The sequence below is a fragment of the Salvia hispanica genome, chromosome 1, assembly GCF_023119035.1.
Source record: "Salvia hispanica cultivar TCC Black 2014 chromosome 1, UniMelb_Shisp_WGS_1.0, whole genome shotgun sequence".
Lineage (NCBI taxonomy): Eukaryota > Viridiplantae > Streptophyta > Magnoliopsida > Lamiales > Lamiaceae > Salvia > Salvia hispanica.
This window is the reverse complement of record NC_062965.1, coordinates 15611115-15635890: the sequence shown is the minus strand read 5'-3', so window position 1 is coordinate 15635890 and position 24776 is coordinate 15611115. Positions and strand designations below refer to the sequence as shown.

At 36.4% G+C, this 24776-nt stretch overlaps 4 protein-coding genes and 1 pseudogene across 5 annotated transcripts; 4 read left to right on the top strand and 1 right to left on the bottom strand.

Moving 5' to 3' along the window:
• The first annotated feature begins 755 nt into the window (after positions 1-755).
• On the top strand, positions 756-8071 carry LOC125188065. Its single transcript, XM_048084809.1, has 14 exons — positions 756-1627; positions 1701-1841; positions 1926-2047; positions 2123-2333; positions 2423-2660; positions 2738-2891; positions 2960-3323; positions 5156-6025; positions 6296-6424; positions 6511-6632; positions 6722-6932; positions 7025-7262; positions 7326-7479; positions 7552-8071. Exons 1-14 carry the CDS (start codon positions 835-837, stop codon positions 7918-7920), a joined length of 4116 nt encoding a protein of 1371 aa, XP_047940766.1. The 5' UTR covers positions 756-834; the 3' UTR covers positions 7921-8071.
• A 628-nt stretch (positions 8072-8699) lies between these two features.
• Positions 8700-11268, top strand: LOC125188055 (annotated as a pseudogene).
• A 1275-nt stretch (positions 11269-12543) lies between these two features.
• LOC125222044 (probable UDP-3-O-acylglucosamine N-acyltransferase 2, mitochondrial) lies at positions 12544-16433 on the top strand. 2 transcript variants are annotated; one of them, XR_007176459.1, is made up of 11 exons: positions 12544-12813; positions 13015-13222; positions 13865-13941; positions 14086-14135; positions 14382-14446; positions 14575-14626; positions 14695-14765; positions 14921-14987; positions 15245-15316; positions 15406-15636; positions 15839-16433. XR_007176459.1 is itself a non-coding variant. In XM_048124445.1 (10 exons), exons 1-10 carry the CDS (start codon positions 12684-12686, stop codon positions 15484-15486), a joined length of 873 nt encoding a protein of 290 aa, XP_047980402.1. In that variant the 5' UTR covers positions 12544-12683; the 3' UTR covers positions 15487-15771. The 2 variants fall into 2 exon arrangements, 1 of the variants encoding a protein (XP_047980402.1); XM_048124445.1 differs by lacking the exon at positions 15839-16433 and having other exon boundaries at positions 15406-15771.
• Positions 16428-17221, bottom strand: LOC125222053 (NDR1/HIN1-like protein 26). The gene has a single exon (XM_048124461.1). It carries the CDS (start codon positions 17194-17196, stop codon positions 16528-16530), a length of 669 nt encoding a protein of 222 aa, XP_047980418.1. The 5' UTR covers positions 17197-17221; the 3' UTR covers positions 16428-16527.
• A 5302-nt stretch (positions 17222-22523) lies between these two features.
• On the top strand, positions 22524-24660 carry LOC125213023. The gene is made up of 5 exons (XM_048113373.1): positions 22524-22674; positions 22767-22958; positions 23180-23261; positions 23900-24113; positions 24282-24660. Exons 2-5 carry the CDS (start codon positions 22773-22775, stop codon positions 24352-24354), a joined length of 555 nt encoding a protein of 184 aa, XP_047969330.1. The 5' UTR covers positions 22524-22674; positions 22767-22772; the 3' UTR covers positions 24355-24660.
• Positions 24661-24776: the final 116 nt, after the last annotated feature.

The following is a 24776-nucleotide window of genomic DNA, read 5'->3' as shown; positions in this document are numbered from 1 at the left end:
TAATCTAATTATAAATTTGTTAAGAAAATATAAGAGGAAAAAGTATTTAGAATATGTGTCATAAATTTATATACTAATAATTTTGAGAAGAATGAGTCAGTGATATATGAAATTCAGTACTTGTCCAAAATAACCTATCCCTGAAAGTTTGTCCCAACTTTCTATTTCCGTTCGTCCCATAAAATTTGTCTAATTTCACTGTTTTACTATTTTTGTTAGTCAACCAGATATTCCACTAACTCATTCCTACTCACATTTTATTATAAAACTAATACTCCCTCAGTTTCACTATAGTTGAAGCGAAACTATTGGGCACGGAGCCTAAGAAAGGGATGTTTGGTGTGTTAAATAAATAGATAAAAAAGTAAGATAGAGGAAAAGGTAGAGAGAATAAAGTATAAAGTGAATAAAGTAAAGAGAATAAAGTAAGAGAGAGTAAAGTAAGAAAGAGAAAAAAGTTGCTATATATGGAAATGATTCAACTATGAAGAAATTTCTCGAAATTGAAAAATGACTCAACTATAGTGAAACAGAGAGAGTATAAAATAAGTAGGACTCACATTCCACTAACTTTTTCAACTAACTTTTGATTACATTTCTTAAAACTTGTGTCTGGCCAAAGTCAGATAAAATTTAAAGGACGGAGGGAGTAAAACTAAAATGAGATAACTAATGAGAATTGGGAGAAAAAAAAGGCAAAATGAGAGTATTTAATATGTACCCGAGGGAAAAATAAATTAATCAGTCCTATCTAGTTTGGACTGTGAACGAGAGTTCCAATTATCAAGAGCCCCTGCATCCATCATTCTCCCAAACTCCATATCATTTTTTGCCATGAATCATCAAAGATTTTTATTTGTTGCCATATTCGTGTCGATCGAGGCAGCGCAGTTAGCCTCCGCCCAAGTCAGCTGCCAAAACAACGGAAACTACACAAGAAACAGCGCCTACGCCGTCAACCTCAACAACACTCTCTCCGATCTATCCCGAAACGTGGTTGACACCGGCTTCTATAACGCCTCCTCCGGCAACGGCACAGACACAGCCAACGCCGCCGTCCTCTGCCGAGGCGACGTCCAGCTCAGCGAATGCCGCACCTGCATCGGAGAAGCCCGGGAAGAGCTTCTCCGATCCTGCCCCTACCAAAAGCAAGCCATCCGCTGGGACGAACGCTGCATGGTCCGTTACTCCAACGCCTCATTCTACGGACAAATGGAGACTTTCCCCATGTGGTACATGTGGAACGTGGCCAACGCGACGGATCCCGAGCGGTTCGAGGAGGTTTTGAGAGATCTGTTAGAACGGCTACGTAACAATGCTGCTGATGGAGGCGCTCTTAGAAAAGTTGCGGCTGGAAATGAAACTGGGCCGGCTTTTCAGGACATATTCGCGTTGCTTCAATGCACCCCGGATTTGACGAAAGAGGAGTGCACGAGCTGCTTGATTAATGCAAATGCTAATATACCTGCTGCTTGTGATGGGAAGAGAGGGTGTAGAGTGATCTCCCCCAGCTGCACAATGCGTTTCGAGATATATTCGTTTTATAACGAAACTAGGCTACGAGAGTTCGACCCTTCGTCTCCTCCTTCCCCTCCTGCACCACCCGCGCTACCTCCTTCCTCGTTTGGTACTTTTTCTTCTCTCGGTTTTTGTTACTGCAGAAAATAAGTAGCAAAACTAAACCATCTTGATTTTTTCAGGGAAGGATGATGGTAATACACCCAGGAATGTTATCCTTATTGTTGTGGTTGCAGTTGTGTTGAGCTTGATTCTAGTTGTTTTTGCTTTTATCTGGTTAAGGAAGAGGAAAACACAAGAACCAAAAGAAGTTCTTTATCAGAGTAAGTATTTGATGATCTTCTTCTTCATATTTGCTCAAGAGAATGTTGAAATTATGGATTTTCAAATTATTTGATTTGATGAAGATGTGGATGAGATTAGCACGGCCGAATCCCTGCAATATCCTTTCGACACGATCAAGGCAGCGACGAATGATTTCTCTGATGATAACAAGCTGGGAGCAGGTGGATTTGGCTCTGTATACAAGGTAATTTTTTAACAAGACTGCGAATTTTAGGTGACTCGAAGAAATTTAAATGATTTTATGATGTGATGAAATCAGGGGAAGCTGGAAAATGGTCAAGAGATTGCAGTGAAGAGGCTGTCAAGAGATTCAGGACAAGGTTTAGTGGAATTCAAAAATGAAGTGCTACTACTTGCAAAGCTTCAACATAGGAATTTGGTTAGACTCTTGGGTTTTTCCATACAAGGGATGGAGAAGCTTCTCATATATGAATTGGTTCAAAATGCAAGCCTAGATCACTTCATATTTGGTAACATTTTTTTCTTAGTTGTCTCAATACACTACAGTAGTTATGTAGAACTTGTATCATATATATAATACTTGTGATTGGAGTTGTAGATAAAAGATGCCGCACACATTTGGATTGGGAGAGACGTTACAAGATCATAGGAGGTATCGCGAGGGGTATTCTCTACTTACATGAGGATTCTCGACTCAAAATCATTCATCGTGATTTAAAGCCTAGCAATATACTTCTAGACACAGAGATGAATCCCAAAATTGCTGATTTTGGTATGGCAAGATTATTCCGGCAAGATGAAACTCAAGGAAATACAAGCCGAATTGTCGGTACATAGTAAGTATCACCAAAATTTTCTATAACTAATCAATCATGTCATCTCTGTTTCTAAGAACTTGATGTATATATTGCAGTGGATATATGTCGCCGGAATACATATTACATGGCCTGTTCTCAATCAAATCCGACGTCTTCAGCTTCGGAGTTTTGGTTTTAGAAATCATCAGTGGGCGCAAAAGCAACAATTCCCGCAGTGGGGAGGACAACGTGGAAGACCTCCTTAGTTTCGTAAGCACTTCATTATTATTCATTGAGAAAGTCAGATTGGAACATTTTAATGATCCACAATATTACAGACATGGAGAAACTGGCGCGAAGGGACAGCAGCAAATGTGGTGGATCCGGGTTTGAAATCCGGTTCGGGTTCAATGAGTGAGATGCTGAGGTGCATGCATATCGGTTTGTTGTGTGTTCAAGAAAATGCAGGGGAGCGGCCGACCATGGCATCGGTTGTGATCATGCTGAGCAGCGCGTCCATAAGCCTGGCTGTGCCTTCTGAGCCTGCATTTTATGCATCGGGCGGTTATACTAGCCAACGTTCATATTACAGTTCGAGGGAGCGTGAGTCCATCAACACTGTGCAGCGCCGAACTTCTGTAGCTGATCAGTCAGATCATTCATCCAACAATGATGTTTCGATCACCGAGTTACATCCGCGATGAGACGATACTTTGCGTAGAGGATTCTTGTTGAATATTGAGTGTTTGGGTAAATAAAAAGTGTTGGCATCATCCTATCTATACCGGTGTAGGAATGAACTACACAAATACATGTATCTATATCTACATAATAGTAATAGTAGTAGATGGCTCATTTGTTCATTAGGAGTATATTAATTTTCAACAACTCTTTTTACTAGGTTACTCCAAACTTCTTTCTTAAAAGCATAAATTTTTTTGTAGTGACTAGGTTCACTTTTTCTCTTGACAATTCCTTGTTGCCCAAAGTATTCATTAATTATTTAGTGTCAATTCTAGGTGCATGTTTGAGTTCATATAAGACTTTTCCTAACCGATATATTTTCTCTTGATCCATCACAAAAACCTTTATATTGCTCTAACATGCACTTCTTCTCCCAGTTCTCTGTTAAGAAATGTTCATTTTATATATCAATCAAACAAACCAAACAGGAAAAAAAAAAAAAAAAAAAGAATTCATTTAATTATTTAGGGAAATGCCCTTGATTTGATTATTTTTTAAATTGTCTTGATTGTGAAATAAGTTGATAGGACAAATAATGGTCAAGTCAACGGATAACGCGGAATGTAGATTGTGGGGCAAATAATCAAAAAGTCGTGTGTTGATTCGGTCAATGCACAGCTGTAATCCCGAGGCAACTTGTCGTAGTGCTGTCTCTATCAAAATTCAATACCCATAAATTCACCCCCTAAGAACAAATTAAATTGTTCAAAGTCAATAATGATATTTCTATTTACATCAGCATCATGAGAATTAGGCCGAAAACCTAATAGGTGGGGAGATTAATATAATGGAAATATGGAATTTCCACACAATCACGTAATACCCGGAGATAACACAACACGCTTGTATAATTCCAACAATTATCTTATTAGACCATCTCTCCAATTATACACCAAATTTTCATTTTACTATAGTAGAAAAATTCGTCAATCATACTGCAATTTATATCCAAACTCATTTTTACCTTTATTTCTATTAAACAACACCAAATACAGAGATATTGCAAAAAATATGCGAAACATATACTCAAAAATTATTTAAACTTTGTTAATGGTTGGAATAAACTTTTTGATATGATATGTACTAAAAAAATATAGGAGTATTTGAGTTTGGTATAAATTTGTTAGAATTATTTTTAAAAATATACTTAACAAAATAAGAGCTCAAACCATAAGTAAAATGGGTGAACAATTGAAAATACAAAAGAACTAAGGAAGCAAAAATAGCAAAAAACACCTAGTTTAACAAGATCAGACTAAAAGAGGTTATAAACATGAATGATTTGTAACTTACTTGTTCCTTCTGGAACATCCGATAAATTAACAAGTACTCCATCTGTCCCGGCTAAGATGACACATTGCTTAGCTGGCACGGAATTTTAGGAGTTATTGGTTAAAGTGTTTAATTGGAGAGAAAGAAGGTGGGTGTAAGTATTAAAGTAGAGAGATGAAGAAAGATGGATATTTTAATAGGAGTGAGAAAAAGTAGTTGAGTGTATTAATTATAAAGAGAGAAAGTTAGCAAAAAAGTAAATGTGTCATCTTAGTTGGGACAAACTAAAAAGGAAAACATGTCATCTTAAGCGGGACGGAGGGAGTACTATTTAAATAGAATGTGCTACAATTTTTTTTGTTGAGTAATTAGTATGGTTATATTATCATCTCTATTCTCGAAAGCTTACCTACTTTAATTTAAAATAGAGCTGCAAATGTAGACTTTAAATTATAAAAGAATCCTGTTTGACCAACCATGAATAATACTAATAATTTAGTCAGGATGATAAGAAATAGGTAGCATCCAACAATTCTCAACTTATGTTCTAAAAATTGCAGAACAACTGCATTCATTCAAACTTCAAAGTATGACATATCAAAGATTGTTATTGGGGCTCTTCGTGTTGTTGATCCCTAGAGATGTCCGCGCCCAGGACTTCTCCAGGGCCACTTGCGGCAGCAACGGCAACTACACCACCAACAGCGCATACAGCGCTAACCTCGACACCACTCTCTCTTCTCTCTCTACAAACATCGCCAACGATGGCTTCTACAACGCCTCGACTGGGCAGGGCCCCGACCGAGCCAACGCCGTCGCGCTATGCAGAGGCGACGCTCAACTCGACACGTGCCGCGAATGCGTGCAAAACGGCGTCTCCAGGCTCGAGGATTCGTGCCCGGTTCAGAATCAGGCAGTCTTCTGGGATGAGTTCTGCACTCTGCGATACTCGAATGCTACCGTCTACGCGACTCTGGCGACTAGCCCGGGATACTACTTGTGGAATGTAAATAACGTGACGAGTCCAGCGCAGTTTAAGGATGATCTGAGGACGTTGCTGGATGATCTTCGTGGACGAGCCGCTGGCGGCTCGTCTACGAGGAAGGTGGCAGCTGGGAATGTAACTGGGCCCGATTTTCAGACGATTTTTGGGTTAGTTCAGTGCACCCCGGATTTGTCATCACAGGATTGTACAAGTTGTTTGGTTGGTGCCATTTCGGAAATACCGCAATGTTGTGATGGGAAACAAGGCGGCAGAGTCCTCAGGCCAAGTTGCAATCTTCGGTTTGAGATCGCTCCGTTTTTCAATGAGACTAGGCTTCAGGAACTAGAGTTTGTTCCTTCGTCTCCTCCTCTTATCGAGCCGCCTCCACAGTCACCACCGTCAGGTAATCATAACTGCCTATCTTAAGGTTTCACTCTGTTTTCGGTGTACTTCAATTGACATGAATTTGGTTTCTGACATTAGTGTTTATTAGGCTAGTCTTTTGGTATGAATTCTTATATTTGGGGCGAATTCAAAATTCACTGTTTAAGTTTATTGGTCGAATGAGCTCTCTGAATTCTCATGTATGGAGTATGATTGATTAATATTGAGATTGAATTATCATCTTGGACCAATTGAATCAATACGTTAGTTTTTTGGTTTTTTTTTGCAGGAAAGAAAAATGGTAACACAACTATTATCATAATTGTGGTTGTAATTGTTGTGTGCTTGATAGTGGCTGTATCTGCTATCATCTTTCTAAGAAAGAGAAAGAAACATAAACCAACAGAAATTTCTCAAAGTAAGTTACTCATCTTTTTTTATACACATGGGCTTTATATTTGTTCCAAGTAGTGGACTCAAATGTTTCTTCATAATTTATTGAAGCTGTCGACGATATTAGCACAGCTGAATCTCTGCAGTATACTTTCAGCACAATCAAAGCTGCAACAAATGATTTCTCTGATCATAATAGATTGGGCCAAGGTGGATTTGGTACTGTTTATAAGGTAGATATGAACATACAATACTACTACTAGTGTGGAAAAAGTAAGGGTGTAACAAATTCAAAATCTAAACACAAATAATGTGTTTGTAGGGGAAACTTCCAAATGGTCAAGAAATTGCAGTGAAAAGATTGTCAAGAGATTCAGGGCAAGGCGATATGGAATTCAAGAATGAGGTTCTGTTGTTAGCTAAGCTTCAACACAGGAATCTAGTTAGACTATTAGGTTTTTCCTTGGAAGGAATGGAGAAGTTGCTAGTATACGAATATGTTCAAAATGCAAGCTTGGATAACTTCATATTCGGTAACATTTATCCTTAATTTACTTACACACAACAGATCAGTTACTGATATGTGAACATATTAATGCTAACTTGTTTGCAATTGGACATGTAGACTCAGTAAGGCATTCAGATTTGGATTGGGATAGACGCTACAAGATCATAGGAGGTATTGCGAGGGGAATACTCTACTTGCACGAAGATTCTCGTCTCAGGATAATTCACCGTGATTTAAAAGCCAGTAATATACTTCTAGACAGAGAGATGAGCCCCAAGATTGCCGACTTTGGTATGGCAAGATTGTTCGGACAAGATCAAACGCAAGGAAATACAAGTCGAGTTGTGGGAACATAGTAAGTTACACAACTTAAAGAGTTTTATTGAGTTACAAAGAGACTAAAAACTATAAACTGCAGCGGATATATGCCACCAGAGTACCTAATACACGGCCAGTTCTCAATCAAGTCCGACGTCTACAGCTTTGGAGTATTAGTCCTTGAAATCATCAGTGGCCGAAAAAATAATGGCTTTCGAAGCAGGGGTGACAGCGTGGGAGACCTCCTAAGCTATGTAAGTACTAATCATACTTTGACCCCTTAACTACAGTTAGTGATTGAAAAGTGAGATTAATGAATGTTGCAGGCCTGGGAAAGTTGGCAAGAAGGAAGAGGTGGAGATGTGGTGGATCCATTTTTGAGGAGTGGTTCGGGTTCGATGAACGAGATGCTGAGATGCATCCATATTGGTTTGCTGTGTGTTCAGGAAGATCCTGCGGATCGGCCAACCATGGCCTCTGTGGTACTTATGCTGAGTAGCTTCTCCATAACCTTAAACTTACCTTCAGAGCCAGCATTTTACGCTTCCAGTGGAAGTGGTTATGGTTCGGATGCGTCTCTAATTCACAACTCCGACTCCACAACTTCTAACCAGAAGAGTTCTTCTCGACCTTCTCAGCAGTCACGCCGTTCCTCACAAAATGATGCCTCCATTACCGACTTACATCCGCGCTGATTCCGCTCCAAAAAAGTATATATTCATTTCGTATTTTGTGTTTTCGTATCATGTCAACATTGCATCCCTGTAGTGCTCTAATTGGATTTAATTTAATATCGTGTAACTGTTATGTACCATTTGATTTAATTGACTTGAATGATTTGGAGTGTGGACCTGGCCTACCGTTCGTCTCATGACTCTTTATAATAAGTACAAAGGATGATGACATTTATTTACAATTCTTTAATTTTACTCCTTCCGTAAGCCATTAAATGTCACATTTTTCCTTTTTTGTCCGTCCGTCAATAAATGTCTAATTTCACTTTTACATTCCACTAAATTTACATTCCACTAACTCATTTCACTCTCATTTTATTATAAAATCAATATAAAAAAGTAAGACCTCGCATTTCACTAACTTTTCTACACACTTTACTACATAATGTCAAACAATTTCTTAAAACTCGTGACGATCAAATATGAGACATTTAATCACGGACGGTGGGAGTATTTACTTAGCACTTAGCACCACAAGAATGAACATTTCATCTGCGTAACTTTTCCTCGCTGCGACAAATTCAGTTGTTTGTCAAGGTCGAAATAGTAGTCAAAATAATCAAGGTGTCCATTTGAATAATACTGATATGAAGAAAAGTAAGTATCAAACTCAGGATTTAACGAGTGTAAGAACAGAAGAAACCTTGATCAATAAGTTGAATTGCATTAAAATATTCTCAACTTATATATGTTCTATAATTTGCAGAACAAGTGTATTCAACGTATGAGTTATGGAAGATTGTTAGTGTGGTTGATGGTGTTGTTGATGCAGACAGATCTCTTAGCCTTGGGCCAAACCATTTGCGGCAGCAACGGCAATTACAGCAGCAACAGCGCATACGGCGTTAACCTCAACACCACTCTCTCTTCTCTCTCAACAGACATCGGCAATGATGGCTTCTACAACGCCTCAACTGGGCAGGGGGCCGACAGAGTCAACGTCGTCGCGTGGTGCAGAGGCGACGTCCAACTCAACGTGTGCCGCGAATGCGTACAGAACGTAGGGGCCGATCTCGTGAGTTCGTGCCCGGTTCAGAAGGAGGGAATGCGCTTCGTTGAATTCTGCATGGTACAATACTCGAATGAAACAATCTACGGGGCTCTGGCGACTAGCCCAAGATACAGCTTCTATAATGTAGCCAACGTGACGAGTCCAGTGCAGTTTAGGGAGGATCTGAGAAAGCTAATTGATGATCTTCGTGGACGAGCCACTGGAAGCCCGTCTTCAAGGAAGGTGGCAGCTGGGAATGTAACTGGACCCGATTTTCAAATGATTTTCGGGTTAGTTCAGTGCACCCCGGATTTGTCATCGGAGGAGTGTACTAGCTGTTAGATTGGTGTCACTTCAGAAATCCCGCAATGCTGTGAAGGGAGAAGAGGGGGTAGAGTCGTTACGCCCAGTTGTGAACTTCGTTTCGAGACCATGCCGTTTTTCAATGAGACTAGGCTTCAGGAACTAGAGTTTGTTCCTGCGCCGTCAGGTAATCTTAACTGTCTATCACTCTATCTTATGTTATAAACTCGTAGTCCATTGTTATAGACTCTAGTGTTTCTCTCTTAATAGATTAGTCTTTTGAGATAAGCTGTCATCTTTGATCTCTAATATTATTAGTGCTGACTAGGCTAGTTTTGTGGTTTGAATTTGGGTTTATAGATCTGAATTCTTGCGTTTGGGCTTGTAGATCAAATGAGCTCTTCCCCTGTTTTGTCTGAATTCTGTTTTTTTTTTTGGCATGAAAGAAAAATGGTAGCACAGCTCAAACTATTGCCATAATTGTGGTTGTAGTTGTTGTGTGTTTGATAGTGGCTGTATCTGCTATCATCTTTCTAAGAAGGAGAAAGAAACAGAAACCAAAGTAAGTTAATCTTTGTTGCACACTACATGCTTTAATTTAAAGTATTGGACTCAAATGTTTTTTCATAACTTCTTGAAGATGTCGACGAGATTAGCGCAGTCGAGTCTCTGCAGTATCCTTTCAGCACAATCAAAGCCGCAACAAATGATTTCTCTGATCATAATAAGTTGGGCCAAGGTGGATTTGGGGCTGTTTACAAGGTACATATTCTCCATATAAATAGATCACAGCAAGAGTGATTGTCTAACAGATTAAAAAACTAAAGACATATTTTGTTGTGCATCATTCCAGGGGAAACTTCCTAATGCTCAAGAAATTGCCGTGAAAAGATTGTCGAAGGATTCCGGGCAGGGTGATATCGAATTTAAGAATGAGGTTCTCTTATTGGCTAAGCTTCAACACAGAAATCTAGTTAAGTTATTAGGTTTTGCCTTGGAAGGAATGGAGAAACTGCTAGTATATGAATTTGTTCATAATGCAAGCTTGGATAACTTCATATTTGGTAACATTCAACTTATTTACTTACCTAATCATATGTGAACATAAGCTAACTCATTTTTCATTTGGAAACACAGACTCGGTAAGGCATTCATATTTGGATTGGGATGTACTTTACAAGATTATAGGAGGTATTGCGAGGGGAATCCTATACTTGCACGAAGATTCTCGTCTCAAAATCATTCACCGTGATTTAAAAGCCAGTAATATACTTCTTCTAGACAGTGAGATGAGACCCAAGATTGCAGACTTTGGTATGGCGAGATTGTTCGGACAAGATGAAACGCAGGGAAATACAAGCCGAGTCGTGGGAACATAGTAAGTTACACAATTTAATCAGTTTTATTGAGTTACAAGAATACTAAATACTGTAAACTGCAGCGGTTATATGCCGCCAGAGTACATATTACAAGGCCAGTTCTCAATCAAGTCCGACGTCTACAGCTTTGGAGTATTAGTCTTTGAAATCATCAGCGGCCGAAAAATCAATGGCTTTCGAAGCAGGGATGACAGCGTAGGAGACCTCCTGAGCTTCGTAAGTGTTAAACATATAACATTTTATTGACCGATTAACTATAGTTAGCGACTGAAAAGTGAGATTAATGAATGTTGCAGGCTTGGGAAAGTTGGCAAGAAGGAAGAGGCGGAGAAGTGGTGGATCCATTTTTGAGGAGTGGTTCGGGGTCACAAATGAGATGTTGAGATGCATCCATATTGGTTTGCTGTGTGTTCAGGAAGATGCGGCGGATCGGCCAACCATGGCTTCTGTGGTGCTTATGCTAACCAGTTCCTCCATAACCTTAAACTTGCCTTCGCAGCCAGCATTTTACACTGCATCACTGGTTCACAACTCTACAAATTCTCACCATAATACTTCTTCTCGGCCATATCAGCAGGCTCTCCATTCCTCGCGAAATGATGCCTCCATTACCGACTTACATCCGCGCTGATTCTGCTCCAACAATGTTTATATTAGTTTCGTACGTATTTGAATTGTGTTTTCGTATCATGTCAACACTGCATCGACTGGACCTAAAATAGTTCAGTTTACTTATTTACACGTATTTTTATATAAATAATCATATCATTATAATTCTTTGTTTATTTTGGATAGAACACATCTTTCTCATCGCCTCGGCAGAGGACGGCGGCGTTGGCTGTGTCTGTGCCGTTGCCGGAGGAGGCGTTATAGAAGCCGGTGTCGACCACGTTTCGGGATAGATCGGTGAGAGTGTTGTTGAGGTTTAAGGCGTATGTGGTGGTGGTGATTCTTGTGGAGTTTCGGTTGTTTTGGCAGCGGATTTGGGCCGAGGCTGCCTCGAACCAGTAGATCATAGCAACACATAGTAGTAATAGTCTATCACCATATTGTTGTGATATGGAAGAGAATGGATGGGAGTTTTTATTTATTTATTTTAATAATCATACTTGGGACTATTATTCTTTTGTTAATAATGACATGACTGACTTATTAGTCGTACTCCAGTTGACGGGGGTAAGTGCACTAATAATGAACTAAGAATTTGTTATTAACTTTAAATTCAAAATCAAAATCAAAATATATTTCAACCCCATTAATTTTATGCGTTGCGACCCCCTACAATATGCTGATGGTTAAATAGCAAAGATTATTCGTAAATCTAGACTGAAATTACTTTTATAGGACTTTCAGAGGCTATTTTCATTAAAAAAAATTAAATAACAAAAAGTAATTCCAATATTATTAAATAAAATTAAAGAAAAATGTTTCTCTATATTTGTCGAGAGCTCATTTTTTGGCAGCACAAACTTTTACAAATATTAATAAAATGAATAGAAAAATATGAATGGATTATGAATCTCATTTATATATAATATTATTTTTAATTAAATTAAATAGGTTAGTTATTAATAAAAATCTTATTATTCCCTCCGTCCCAAGGAAGATGACCCCTTTCTTGGGCGGCACGAGATTTTATGCAACTTTATTTTATGTGTTAAGTGGAGAGAGTAAAGTAAGGGAGATGAATAAAGTAGAGATAAAGAGGTTTTTATTTTTAATAATAAGTCATCTTGGTTAGGACAAACCAAAAAGGAAAGTGGGTCATCTTTAATGGGACAGAGGGAGTATTATTTATAGTAAAAATAATAGAAACTACTACTAAAATACAAAAGATAAAAATAAATTAAAAAAATGCAAAAAATAAAATTAAAATAAAAATTCTATTCACATAGATGATCCCTCCAAAATAAACTTTTGTTCTCGAGGAGAAAGAATCTCACACATGGTAGTAGCTGAGGATAATTGAAATTTTATATTTACAGTGGAGACGAAAGCTTGGTGGAATTCCTGTTGAAATTGCATATCCGTCTCAAAATTAGGGTTTGCCAATGGCAATGCGTTTTGCCAAATTAATCGCTCTCTCAGAACCTAAAATCTCCGCATTGATTCCTAAATCCAGTGACGCAGCTATCGTATTCTCAAGGCTCGTTTCAACCAATTGCACAACTCAAAATACAGGTAAATCAGTTATTATTTCGTTACACATCAAACCCAGCTAACTGTGTATTTATCCCATATTCAGTAATCGATTCTAGGTACTACTACCTGTTTGTGAAAATGCCGCAATACAGTGTCAATTTTTTTGTTTCGACGCAGTGATTTTCTGTGTACAAGCTTAGATATTCTGCTTGTCAATTACCACTTTCAATGCAAAATTAGGTGAGGATGCCAAGATGGAATATCAAGATTTTCAGAAATGGTGCAATGGCGGAGGATTGTTTCACAAATCTGCTTGTATTGATCCAAGTGCTCGAATAGAGGTCGGAGCAGTGGTGCACTCTGAATCTGTTGTGGGTGCAAATGTCCACGTTGGGACAGGAAGCGTTGTTGGACCTGCTGTAACAATTGGTCAATCTACAAGAACAGGGTACTCCAGTTTTCTTGTTCTAGAGTTTCATTGATTTAAGATAAGCTTAATTTGCTCGGCTTGAAAATTCACTCTACACTATGCAGCTAATACACCATATATGCACCGACTTTTTCTTGTATTCCCAATTTTCTTTAGATTCAAACTTGGGCCAACTTTTTACAAACACCAACATACTAGAACTGAAAATGTGGTAGTGATTGTTCCTTTTTGAGAAAACTTAAGACAAAGAGGTATGCTTCTACTACTACATCATCGCTAGAACTACTAAGGTTTAAAACGAGAATCTGTGAACCGATAAAGAACGTTTTTTTAATTGTATTGGATATCCCTGACATATGGACATATAGGCTGATAATAGCTGCTTTTTGGGTTTATTATTCAACATGCATCATGGTTTCTTGCAAACATCTGGATTTGTTAAAAATGTTGTTTTGGTTTCAGTAATTCATTGCCATCTGAATTTGTTAACATGCTGTTCCGTGTTTGCTGTTTAAGAAAGGATTTTGTCACAATACAGATTTTTTTGCCACACTCAGGATTTTATGTGAATACTTTGTGCTTTTTTCCTTGTATCAAGAAAGTATGAGTATATTTTTCTGCCTATTTTTTGTTTTTGACTCGTCCACTATTTTTCTTCAGTTATAACGTTGTACTGAGTAATTGCACAGTTGGTGATTTCTGTGTTATTCATCATGGGGTCTGCATTGGTCAAGATGGTGAGGCCTGCTTGGTCTCAAACCTTTTGGGCGGCTATTAACTATCTATCCATATCTCGACTTGTCTGAAATTACATTTTCCTAGCATATGAGCAGAGTTGCTCACATTTAATTTAAGTGGCATTGAGATATGGCTTTTTGTAGGTTTTGGATTTTTCGTTGATGAACAAGGGCTTATGGTGAAGAAGCCTCAAGTAAGTTGTGAATTATACGTCTCGCTATGATATTAGACTTAAATTCTTAGCAACTATTGATGACTCGGGTTTCAGATTTCTTGAACTTCGATTATGTTTCACTGTTGTTATTTGATTTATGAATCCCTTATTTTCTGGGATTTGGGGGCACCAGTTAATGCAGGGGAAATTGTTTACTACTACATTCTCCCATATTTCATTATTTCCTTACAAATTTTATGAAGAACCTTTCTTATCAATCTCCAGTGCTTGAAAGCAAGAATAGGCAACTATGTGGAAATTGGTGCTAGTACATGCATCGACAGGGGCAGGTTAAATTTCTCATGACTTCAACAGTCCCAACTATTTCATTTCTCCTACCATAATAGCTTTTAGGCTGTGGGAATCTCTTACGAATTTATATTTATGTATGATCTTGGATGAAAATTTATCCCTGTAGTTGGCGAGACACTGCAGTTGGGGATCACACAAAAATCGATAATTTGGTACAGGTGTGACTCATTTTCCTGCAGTATTGTGGTTACTTCAGATCAAAGTTAATTTATGTCATCACTTGCAGATAGGTCACAACGTGGAAATAGGGAAAAATTGTATGCTATGCGGACAAGTTGGAGTTGCAGGTTCAGTGACGTATGTTATTATTCTTTCTCTTTTCTCTTGGTTGGAGCCTAGAACTTATTTCTGAGTGCAGCTGCAGTCTGTTTCAAACTTTGAGGTTCAGGTTTTAGTTTAACCTTCAAATGTTTTCAGAATCTTGAATGTGCTTTTACTCTGTTTCCAATCAGGATTGGAGATTATGTGATATTAGGTGGAAGAGTTTCTATCAAGGATCATGTTTGCGTAGCATCAAAGGTATAATTCTGGATAACTTACTGTTTCAAACATGTTAGTGTTTCATCACTGTACGATGCCCCAAAGAGGTTGGAAAATAAATGTGAATTTTTAATTTTCTTAAATATTCCATATGTTATATCTGAGGTACCTCTGCTTTATAGCTGTTTCCTTCAATTTAATATAAATGTAATATGTAAGATCTAAAGATATTGAATACGAGTCCAATTTAAGACATGATTCTGAATGCCTGTGTTGTTGATGATCTGGAAATGTAGGTCCGGCTAGCTGCTAATAGCTGTGTAACCAAGAACATCTCTGAAGCAGGGGACTATGGGGGCTTCCCTGCCGTAAGAATTTCGTCTATCTCATTGTTAGAACATCAAAATGAGTTTGCTCGACACCATTTTTATATTAGAAATTTTCTTATAACTGGCAGATGCCTATTCATGAGTGGAGAAAGCAAGTTGTCACTGCTCGCCAAACCTCAAAAGAATTTTGGAAAAATAAAAAGAAGTAACTTGATTCAGACATATGTATTCAAAGTATAATATATTTGACTCGGTCCTGTTGGAGGAGGTTATGAAGATCATCGATAAGGTGGATTCATAAGCCCGGACTGTTGGTTGCAGCTTATAAGAGGACTCGGTTGTTCTTTCGTCACTCATTAGTGAGGATGACTTTTTTCATGTTCTGTGACTATATTTTGTTCTTTACAAAAAAAAATTCAGTAAATTCCTTTTGCAGCAATTCCTTCAAAACAAACAATGACAGAAAAAGAAAAATAATGTTTTTGATTTTTCAACTCTATGATACAGTTCTCCGTAGCAGATAGCTCAGTTTTTGGTTTTAACTATCTGTGCATTTTGCAGTCCCCTTGATGCTGGCTTTACTGAATTGTTGTTCACACGCAATCTGGTGGACCCTGGTCCGCCACTTGATAATCTGAAACCTAAAAGCAGTTTCGACCCTGAGCTTGAATCCCACATCTGAACTAGCATTCCACAACTTTTGTTTGGACTGTATGGGCATGTGGAACAGTGTAGTGTTCTTGTAGCCTTGACGAAAACCAGATGTAGAGTTGGCCGCAACGACACTGCTGCTGGCGTACAGCTTGAAGCTTATTCCGCTGTAATCTATCTCTATGTGACTGTTGGGATTGAATATCTTGAGGCAGACGACTATAGAGGTGGCGGTTGTTGTATGTGAAATCGTTAACCGGGGATTTCTTGGAGTGAGGCTGAGCCATAGAGCCACTCCAACCAAACTCACCACACTCACCTCACAAAAGAACCAGTAGTAGATCACTAGTCGATCTTGATCAAGTCTGCGCCAAGCCATCTATCTCCACACTAGAAATGAATTATCAGTGGAGTGCATAATATATATAGATGGAAGTTTGAAAGATCAAGGCCTTTCATCTCTTCACAATTAACTAGTGTTTATGATATGATAGGATAGTAGTTATAAGCATTAATTCATAGATGTTGAAATGAGTTGGTACATGGTTTAGAAAAAAGAAAATGCAATGAAGCAACATTAAATTCTTGGGTCAGCTGTCCTAGGAGAAGTACAAGGGACACCTCTTGTCCCGGTAATGGGGCAAGATGAAGCCATCGGGGCCCACTCCGACGGGGCAACGAGCATGCATCTTATGGTGCTTGCTATGCCACCTCCATATTCTGAACCGGATCGTCGCTGATATGTCGAACCGGAAAACCACCTCGCCCTTCCCTAGGTCTGCCACGAACTCTTGCCACCGCGGCGCGCTCACCCTTAGGGTGTCGCCACTCAGCTGCCCCTCAATCATCGTCGTATTCTTCGGCTTCTGATAGAACGGAAAAAGGATGGGAGAATCGCCGATGATCTGCTCCTGATAGTAAACCGCCAGTTGTGCGGAGTCATAGTAAACGCCGATGATCTGGTTAGCATTACGCGCTGTCGCTTTGTAAATGACGGCAGCGTTCTCAAAATCGGCTTCGTGGGCCAATGCCGGGATGGAGAACTCTTCGACGTGAAATCTGGGGCGGTGGGGGCGCAGGGTGAGCCAGAGGATGAAAGCGGCGACGCAGACGACAAGGAAGAGGGTTAGAAACACGGCGCAGAACACCTTGGTGGCGCGTCTCGTGAGGCTCTCTTTGACGCGGTGGGCGTAGTAGTGGGCCGAGTGGTGGCGCTTCACCGGCTGCGGGTTGGCTGGCTCGATCGGGATGTGGTGCTCCGACCACATTGCTTCTTTCTCCGGCCGGTTAAGCAATTGCATGTTGTTTAAATGTTGGTTAAGAGGTGGAAAGTATCAAAGAAAGGAATCTTATTCCTTTTGTGAAGGACGAGGTAAGATTGGATTACGATACTAGGTTCGCCTCTATACGACAAGTATACATAGCTTCTATATTCAATTTTCCCTTAGGCCTTAGTTAAATGAAATGGCATGTATTAAGTTTAAACATTATAATTTTATTGATAAAATATCCATTACTCCCCCCGTCCGCCATTAGGAGTCTAGTCACTTTTGTGCACTCGTTTTGTGAAAATGATAATAAATAGTTAAAGTAAAGAAATGGTAAAGTAAGAGAAAGAATAATATTGACAAAGTCTTAACTAAGTTATTTCACTCTCTTACTTTACCATTTCTCCACATTAACTATTATTATCATTTTTATAAAACGAGTGTGCAAAAGTGACCGGAACTCCTAATGACGGACGGAAGGAGTACAATTTTAAAGCAGGGGGAGTGATCAATTGCTAACTCATCACTTAATTGCTAACTACAACTAATTTAAGGCCATATGATTTTAGAAAACGTGTGGTCTACAATTTGCCACGTGTAATTTTCGTTTTTATTAATAAAATCTAAAAAGATAAAATAAAACGCCAAATTAGGGTTTTAGATGAAAATGTCAATATAGTGTTTCGGAAATATCAACACAATGCTTTGAGAATGTCAACACAATGCTTTAAGAATGTTAACATATTGCTTATATTGACATTCTACATGTATTATATTGACGTATTTTATATAGTATGTTGACATTTCTACTTTACGAAAAAAATTGAAAAAATTTCAATTTTTTTCAAATTTTGATGTCGAACATATGCATGTATGATATCATTGGAATCCTTATAAAATTATCTTTAATTTGATATATGTTATATGAATTTAACGTTTTGGGATTTCTTTTAAAAGTTAGTTATAACTAAACATGTAGTTAATTGACATTAATACCCCTATTGATATTTTATGGAATTAATCGTATGGCTTTATTGACGTTTTTTGTTGATCTGACATTTCGTGGTTGATGATCTAGGCCCTTAATTTGAATATTTAGGTATTGAGTTAGCAATATAACGCTCTCTTTAAAGCAGTGAAAATAAAAACTAGTGTTTCACGACCCAATCATAGCCAAAATGTGATTTATAAATTATAATACACAAAGGAGGAACTCACAATATAGCCATGATTTGATGATGAATTTTGAATTTGATTAGGATAACTTATGATCGAATCACGAATTTTTTATTATATCTTTTGCAATTTTTACGTATATCCGTCACTTTTTTGTTTCGTTTAATTTCTCATTTTTTGTATTTTCTTCAGCGTCGCTTTTTTTGTTTTTTTTTTTTTTTTCTCTCCTTCTCTATCCGTTTATTTTTGTTTACTAAATTACTCTTCTTCTCTATCCGATTATTTTTGTACTATATTAGTTAGTGCCTTCGTCCACAGAAATCCTATTTTTTATATTGATTATTTTTGTACTATATTAGTGCCTTCGTCAAAAAAATAGTTCTAATACGTTAATGTCTTAGAATCGATATTATTTGAAATTTTGTTTCTAGTCCTTTAAGTCGCGTATCAATGATAGTTATAAGAAGGTGATATTATATTATACCATAGCCTCCTACTTATTAATATTAATAATATCAATTTGTAGCCTTCAAATTGAAGTTATACGATTCGTAGCCCCAATTTCATGCGATTGTAGAAGATTTCCCAGTCACAATTTCACAAATCCTAATTCATTCTTCTATAAACGTTGGCATTTTGGCAATCGGTTTTGATTTATTTAATCACATTTTGATATGTTGCACTTCGTTTTTCTCAACTGTGTATCAGATTATTCCCTATATTTTATTCCCAATCCTCTCAGTTTCTGTGTCTGACAAATTTTATGTCCTACTAATGTTTCACAACAAAATCCTTCTGTTCTTTTTATCCAATGATAATTATTCCTATCTATCTCTAAGTATCTCTAAGAGAATCAATAACTTTTAAAGGAAGTTGAGTATTACAACATTACTCACCTACTTTTTTAGGACTAACAATTTTAAAATCTACATTAAAACGTGCTTAGTAATTATCAATAGAAATAATAATAGTAACACTAGTAAAATATCATACAGTTTATCTTTCAATAAAATAATGAAAATAAATATCATACACCAAAATACATGAGAATTTTGAAATAAAAAATAACTAAAATACTAGAAAATAATAATTTTTATTTAAAAAAAAAACAAACAAATACAGAAATTTTAAAATTAGTAGTAGTCAATTATTTTTCCAAAATAAAATCCTACCAAACAAACAAGCCTTTGTGGAATTTCGAAAGAAAGAGTAATAAATAGTAATTAATTTATTGCTATGTGAATATAATATTTTTTTATATTTTTATTAAATAAGACGGTATAATGAGTAAAACAATATAATATATATATTCACATAATATGTATGATGTGAGCAGCGTATAAGCCATTGTTTTGCGAGAGGAAAAAATGTCTAATTGTTTCTTTAAGAGAGACAAACTTCTTTTAATCCTCGAAGTTTATCATTACTGTCACTCTAAAAGTTCATTCTTATTTATTTTATACAAACACTCGATTACTTCTTTCAGATTAAGATATAGTAATGTTACATATACAAATATACATGCATGATTTAATAGTTTTAATTTAATTTTCCAAACACTCCTCTGTCAATATTTCAGTTTTTGTATTAATTCAAAATATTTCATTAATGACATGTAGTATATACTCTATTAAACAACAATGAGATTGGGACGAAAAGAAAAGGTTTATTATTTTCTTTTTGACGAAAGAGATCTCGAAAAAGTATCATATACACGGGGAAACGTCAGTTTAGATCCCTAATTTACTACAAGAAACATGTGACTGAATTCTCAATAATTCAAAAATAATTAAACGGCAAAATATTTTTATCAACATTAATATACTCACTTTCTTTTCCTTTCTTTTTTATAGATTCTTTATTATCAATAATGGTTCCTTATTAAGGCCGATAATAACTCGAACCCCCAATCTATTAATCGAATAATAAATGTTCTATTTTAAATTTTACAAAATTTTCATAAGAATATTAATCTGACACTCCGTTGTGTAAAGAGTAATATGACTATATTCTCATATGACTCATCCTTTTTATATCAATAAATAAATACTACTACAAATGTCAAACCAATTTATTAATGACAAATAAATGGAAATATTATTAAAGTTTTAACCAACTAGAATTATTTTTATGGGTTGACTACGCCAACTAGCATGGGTTCTGATTTTTTTTTATACGATCAATTACATCAAAATGTCAACCTTTCAACCATCACTATTGCAAGCATTTAATGTAGTTCTATTTTCATAAATTCAAAAGCCATCTGAGGAAAACAAGTGAAAAAATATTTAAAACTATGAAATTATAGAAAGCAAAGCAATTAGTAGTTGGCTAGATTAGAAGAGTGGTCCAGGGTCCACTATACAGCAACACGGAAAAGGCTGTCTACACCTATAATATATACTCTACTATTATATGTATGTATTTTTTATTTTATTTTTTTTCAGATTTTTGGACTCGGTGGCAATATAGACACGCTTAATTAGGTTTACTTAGATCTAGTATATTTTTTTTTATCTTATCACAATCTTTAATGAACTACAATTAATTACGGAGTAAATACCTCAAGTAGGCCATTTTCATCTTATAAATATAAAATGTGGCATTTGAAGCGTCAACTGGTCTATATGACATCGCCGATCGCGATGGTAATAATACGGTACCGCAACAAGCTACGAATCCATGATCTAAAATCTCACGTAAATAGTAAATCCAAAACCCATGATTTAGATATGTTTTTGTTCATTTATAGTTTTGGTTTTGGACCAAGTAATTTGTAGCTTCGAGAGTGTTTTTTATTTGTGAATTGTAGTACTAGTAAAAAGCTTTAATTCACTATATAGAGTTTTTTATTTGCCGTAACTATGATTATTGACAGTTTAAATTGGAATCCATAATTTTTACTCCTAATTATAAATAGAGCTTATATAGTACTCTTAATATATGCTTACAAAGTTTTATTCGTAATTGATATAATTAGGATTATATAACCTAAATTAAATAGATGCTTTATAAATATTAATTTCATTCCAATACTTTAATAAAAACAATTAAAACAGAAAACGTTTATTGTGTTTTGTTATAAAAATGCAGCAAATGCTGCAGTGCCCACCCGTGGGCGTGCGTTGACGAGACCACCACTGATGGCAAAGGCTATTTCGATTGAAATTCCTACCAAATTCACTCCAAATATAATTACTATTATTATATGAATTTTTTAATACGTTGAAATTGAGATAACGAAATAACTTGGATTCATGTAACTTTCTTGGGTTTCTTCTTCACTCACGCTGATGTGTTGAAATTTGGTGATTCGGTGGAGAAAGATGAGTTATTTTTATTGCTACCCCTTATTGTGGGGCGGCTTATATTAATTACCATATAATTTTTCCCAATATTTTATTCTTTTATTAAAGAAAAAAAATGTTCATTTTCCCTTTTTACCTTACTCTCCAAATTAACTACTACACCACTCACCATTATAGTGCTTATCAATAATAATGAGGCCGTGGAAGAAGAAGAAGAACACATGTACTAATAGTCATTTGAATCATAATCACATTATGATCCAAGGATTAAATGTATGATCTTTGCATCATTGATTCACTTTGCTAAAAATGTTAATTATTAACTACAATTTTCTGGATAGCCTTATCTAAACTATGATTCGAATCAAAATATTAGGTCAACAGTCATCCTTCAAGATCTAATCGGTTGAAATGTAAGTCAAGATTAGGTTTCTTGAGAAATATGATAATAGTAGTAATACAAACTAAATGATGTGGAACTTGCATGGATATATTGTGAGTTTGTAACACTAATTAGCCTAATAAAATCAAAGTATATTTTCCAATTTCGCATAAAAATAGGCCCATATATCCTATTAATATATTCTTTAACCAAAAAACAATAATATCATTCCAATTAGTCACAATAATCCAATTAATTCCTCCATTATGCTTCCACATATACTAATACAACACATATTTCCAAAAAAAATGTCACTATCCAAAAATTCCGTATTAACTCGAAATGATTATGATTGCATTTTTAGACCCCAATTCACAAGATTACTTTTTTGAAAACCCATTTTAAAAGATAAGTCCCAAACTTAATCATAGAGCTCCACAATAATGAGAGATAACAACCACTGTGTGTATATATATCGTCACTAAACTGCCCACGTCTTAACTCATGATTTCACTCTGAAATCCCAACCTCCTCTCCCCATTCTTCCTCAATCATCTCTGCATTATTATATACTGTTACATTCTTCAACACCAATCAACAAAAGCTGCAAAGGTTTCACCTTCTTACACTTGCTCTGTTTTCCCTCTGTTCTCTGTTTTCCTCTGTTTTTGTCTCTCAACATTTACTGTTTCATTCAATTTTAGGAAGAAATGGGCTCTGATCATCTTCCTACAAACTGCATCGCCGCCGCCGGAGAATCCGGTGAGAATCAGAGAATCTCCGGCGTTGATGGGCTGCACCACTCCGCCACTAAATCAGACAGCTTCGTGATCGATATGGAGAGGTTTTCGCATCTTATAGAAAAAGATTCCAATTCTGCAAATTCAAGACTCACTGTGAGTTCTTTCTGTAAATAAAGTTTCAATCTTTATTACTTTTTCGCAAATTTCGAGGAATCGGAAATCTTGTCAGCAACCATAATTGTAATTAATTTCAATTTTCAATGTTTGGTGTTTTCTCACCCGAAAGTAATTCCTTTTCACCCTTTTTCCTAAATTCTTTTTGAATTTTAATAATGAAATTGATTTTGCTGATTATGCCATGATTTTTGGTGCAGAGAAATCTTTCAAGGAAAGGAACGATGAGAATCGCAGAAAGGAAACTCACCGATGTTAGTTTGCTTGCAACTTCACCAAGAGGTACTTCTTTCTTCCCCTTTTCTCCGAGTAAAAATTCAGTAGTCCGAATATATTGCACACAGTGTATTCAATCAATCGTAATTGCAGAAAATGATAAAGAATATTTATGCAAGTGTGATTAGCTGGACACATTAATTGATAATATATGGGATCACTGAATTTATATTTTTTCATTGATTCCAAATTTAAACTGTAATTTCAAGAAAATTTGCCAAAAAAAGTGGTCACAATCGGTGAGGTTATTTCTTGTCTTATAGTCAACTCCCGGTGTAGTCACATGGTTGCTTCAAGCATAACAACATAATTAGTAATCACATTTTAATAATACTTAATTAAACTAACTAAATCAATTACGCCTTAAACAATCATGGGAATAGCTGTATCGTTGCTGTCACTATCTCTATATGTTTTTGTCCATGAGCAATGAGCTAGTACATAGTCGAATCTACTTCGAATAGCGTTTCATGTCTTAATATAATAGTACCTCATATCTAATATGGAAGACATTTTACATCTTAACTTAATTGAGATTAATCCAAAAAGAAGCATTACATCATTGAACCAATTTTAAATTTCTACTTTTCACCATACACATTATAACACGCCTATACTTCTTGCTTGGTATAAAAAAATTGCAGCTACTTTCACGCTTGAAAAGCAAGGGGTGGTGGTGGAGGCGGGGGCCCACGACCACTCGGGCCCGGCCCAAGTCAATCACCAGATCACCATCACCAACGGCGGCATAGCCACCACAGCTGCAGGTGCTGAAACAAAGAGCCGATTCGGCTTCCGCCGCTCATCTCAAACTTGGACCATCGATCCTAGAAGAATACTCTTCTTCTTTGCAACACTGTAAGATTTTCGTGTTTCTTCATTATTACTTATATGTCAGTTAAATTCGACCCATAGTTTAGTAGTTTCAGTACTCTCTTTACAAAGATGCGAGACAGTGTTATATTTATATTTCTTTTTTATTTGCCAATATAGGATGATTTGTGAAGTGTATATCTTCTGTTGCAGGTCATGCATGGGAACTATTCTACTTATCTATTTCACCTTATCAATTGGCAAGTTCAACGGTGAAAGTTCTTAACTAAATAAACATATCATTTTCATGGATATTTTGAAGACAAGGTTTGATGTGGGCACGTGGAGAGATGCAAGAACAAAAAGAAGAAACAAAGAGTTAGAACTTTTGGCAGAAAGGGATTACATAAGATTCAGTGGATTTCACTTTTTTTTTCTCAGAGTTTACAACAAATATATGTAAAGAGTGGGAAGCAGCAACAACAGAGAGGATAGAAAGTCATATGATGTGTATACCCTTTTTTATGTTAGTTTAGTATCTTGAGAAAATGTAGTGGAGCCTCAGAAAAAAGAAGCAGCCTTTTTTGCTAAACTTTTTTTCTTTTTCTGTTTCATCTAGTAGTATTAGACTAAGGAGAATTGTCTTAACAATTAAACTTCGGTATTTTACCAAATTGAATAGAACTGAAAAACCGAATTTGAAAATAA

Coding starts and splice junctions, on each gene's coding strand:
- LOC125188065 (XM_048084809.1), top strand. CDS start 835: ATGAATCATCAAAGATTTTTATTTGTTGCCATATTCGTGTCGATCGAG. Junction 1,628..1,700: donor GCTACCTCCTTCCTCGTTTG/GTACTTTTTCTT, acceptor TGATTTTTTCAG/GGAAGGATGATGGTAATACA. Junction 2,661..2,737: donor AGCCGAATTGTCGGTACATA/GTAAGTATCACC, acceptor TATATATTGCAG/TGGATATATGTCGCCGGAAT.
- LOC125222044 (XM_048124445.1), top strand. CDS start 12,684: ATGGCAATGCGTTTTGCCAAATTAATCGCTCTCTCAGAACCTAAAATC. Junction 14,766..14,920: donor GGAGTTGCAGGTTCAGTGAC/GTATGTTATTAT, acceptor GTTTCCAATCAG/GATTGGAGATTATGTGATAT. Junction 15,317..15,405: donor ACTATGGGGGCTTCCCTGCC/GTAAGAATTTCG, acceptor TATAACTGGCAG/ATGCCTATTCATGAGTGGAG.
- LOC125222053 (XM_048124461.1), bottom strand. CDS start 17,196: ATGTGGTCGGAGCACCACATCCCGATCGAGCCAGCCAACCCGCAGCCG.
- LOC125213023 (XM_048113373.1), top strand. CDS start 22,773: ATGGGCTCTGATCATCTTCCTACAAACTGCATCGCCGCCGCCGGAGAA. Junction 22,959..23,179: donor CTGCAAATTCAAGACTCACT/GTGAGTTCTTTC, acceptor TTTTTGGTGCAG/AGAAATCTTTCAAGGAAAGG. Junction 23,262..23,899: donor GCTTGCAACTTCACCAAGAG/GTACTTCTTTCT, acceptor AAAAAATTGCAG/CTACTTTCACGCTTGAAAAG.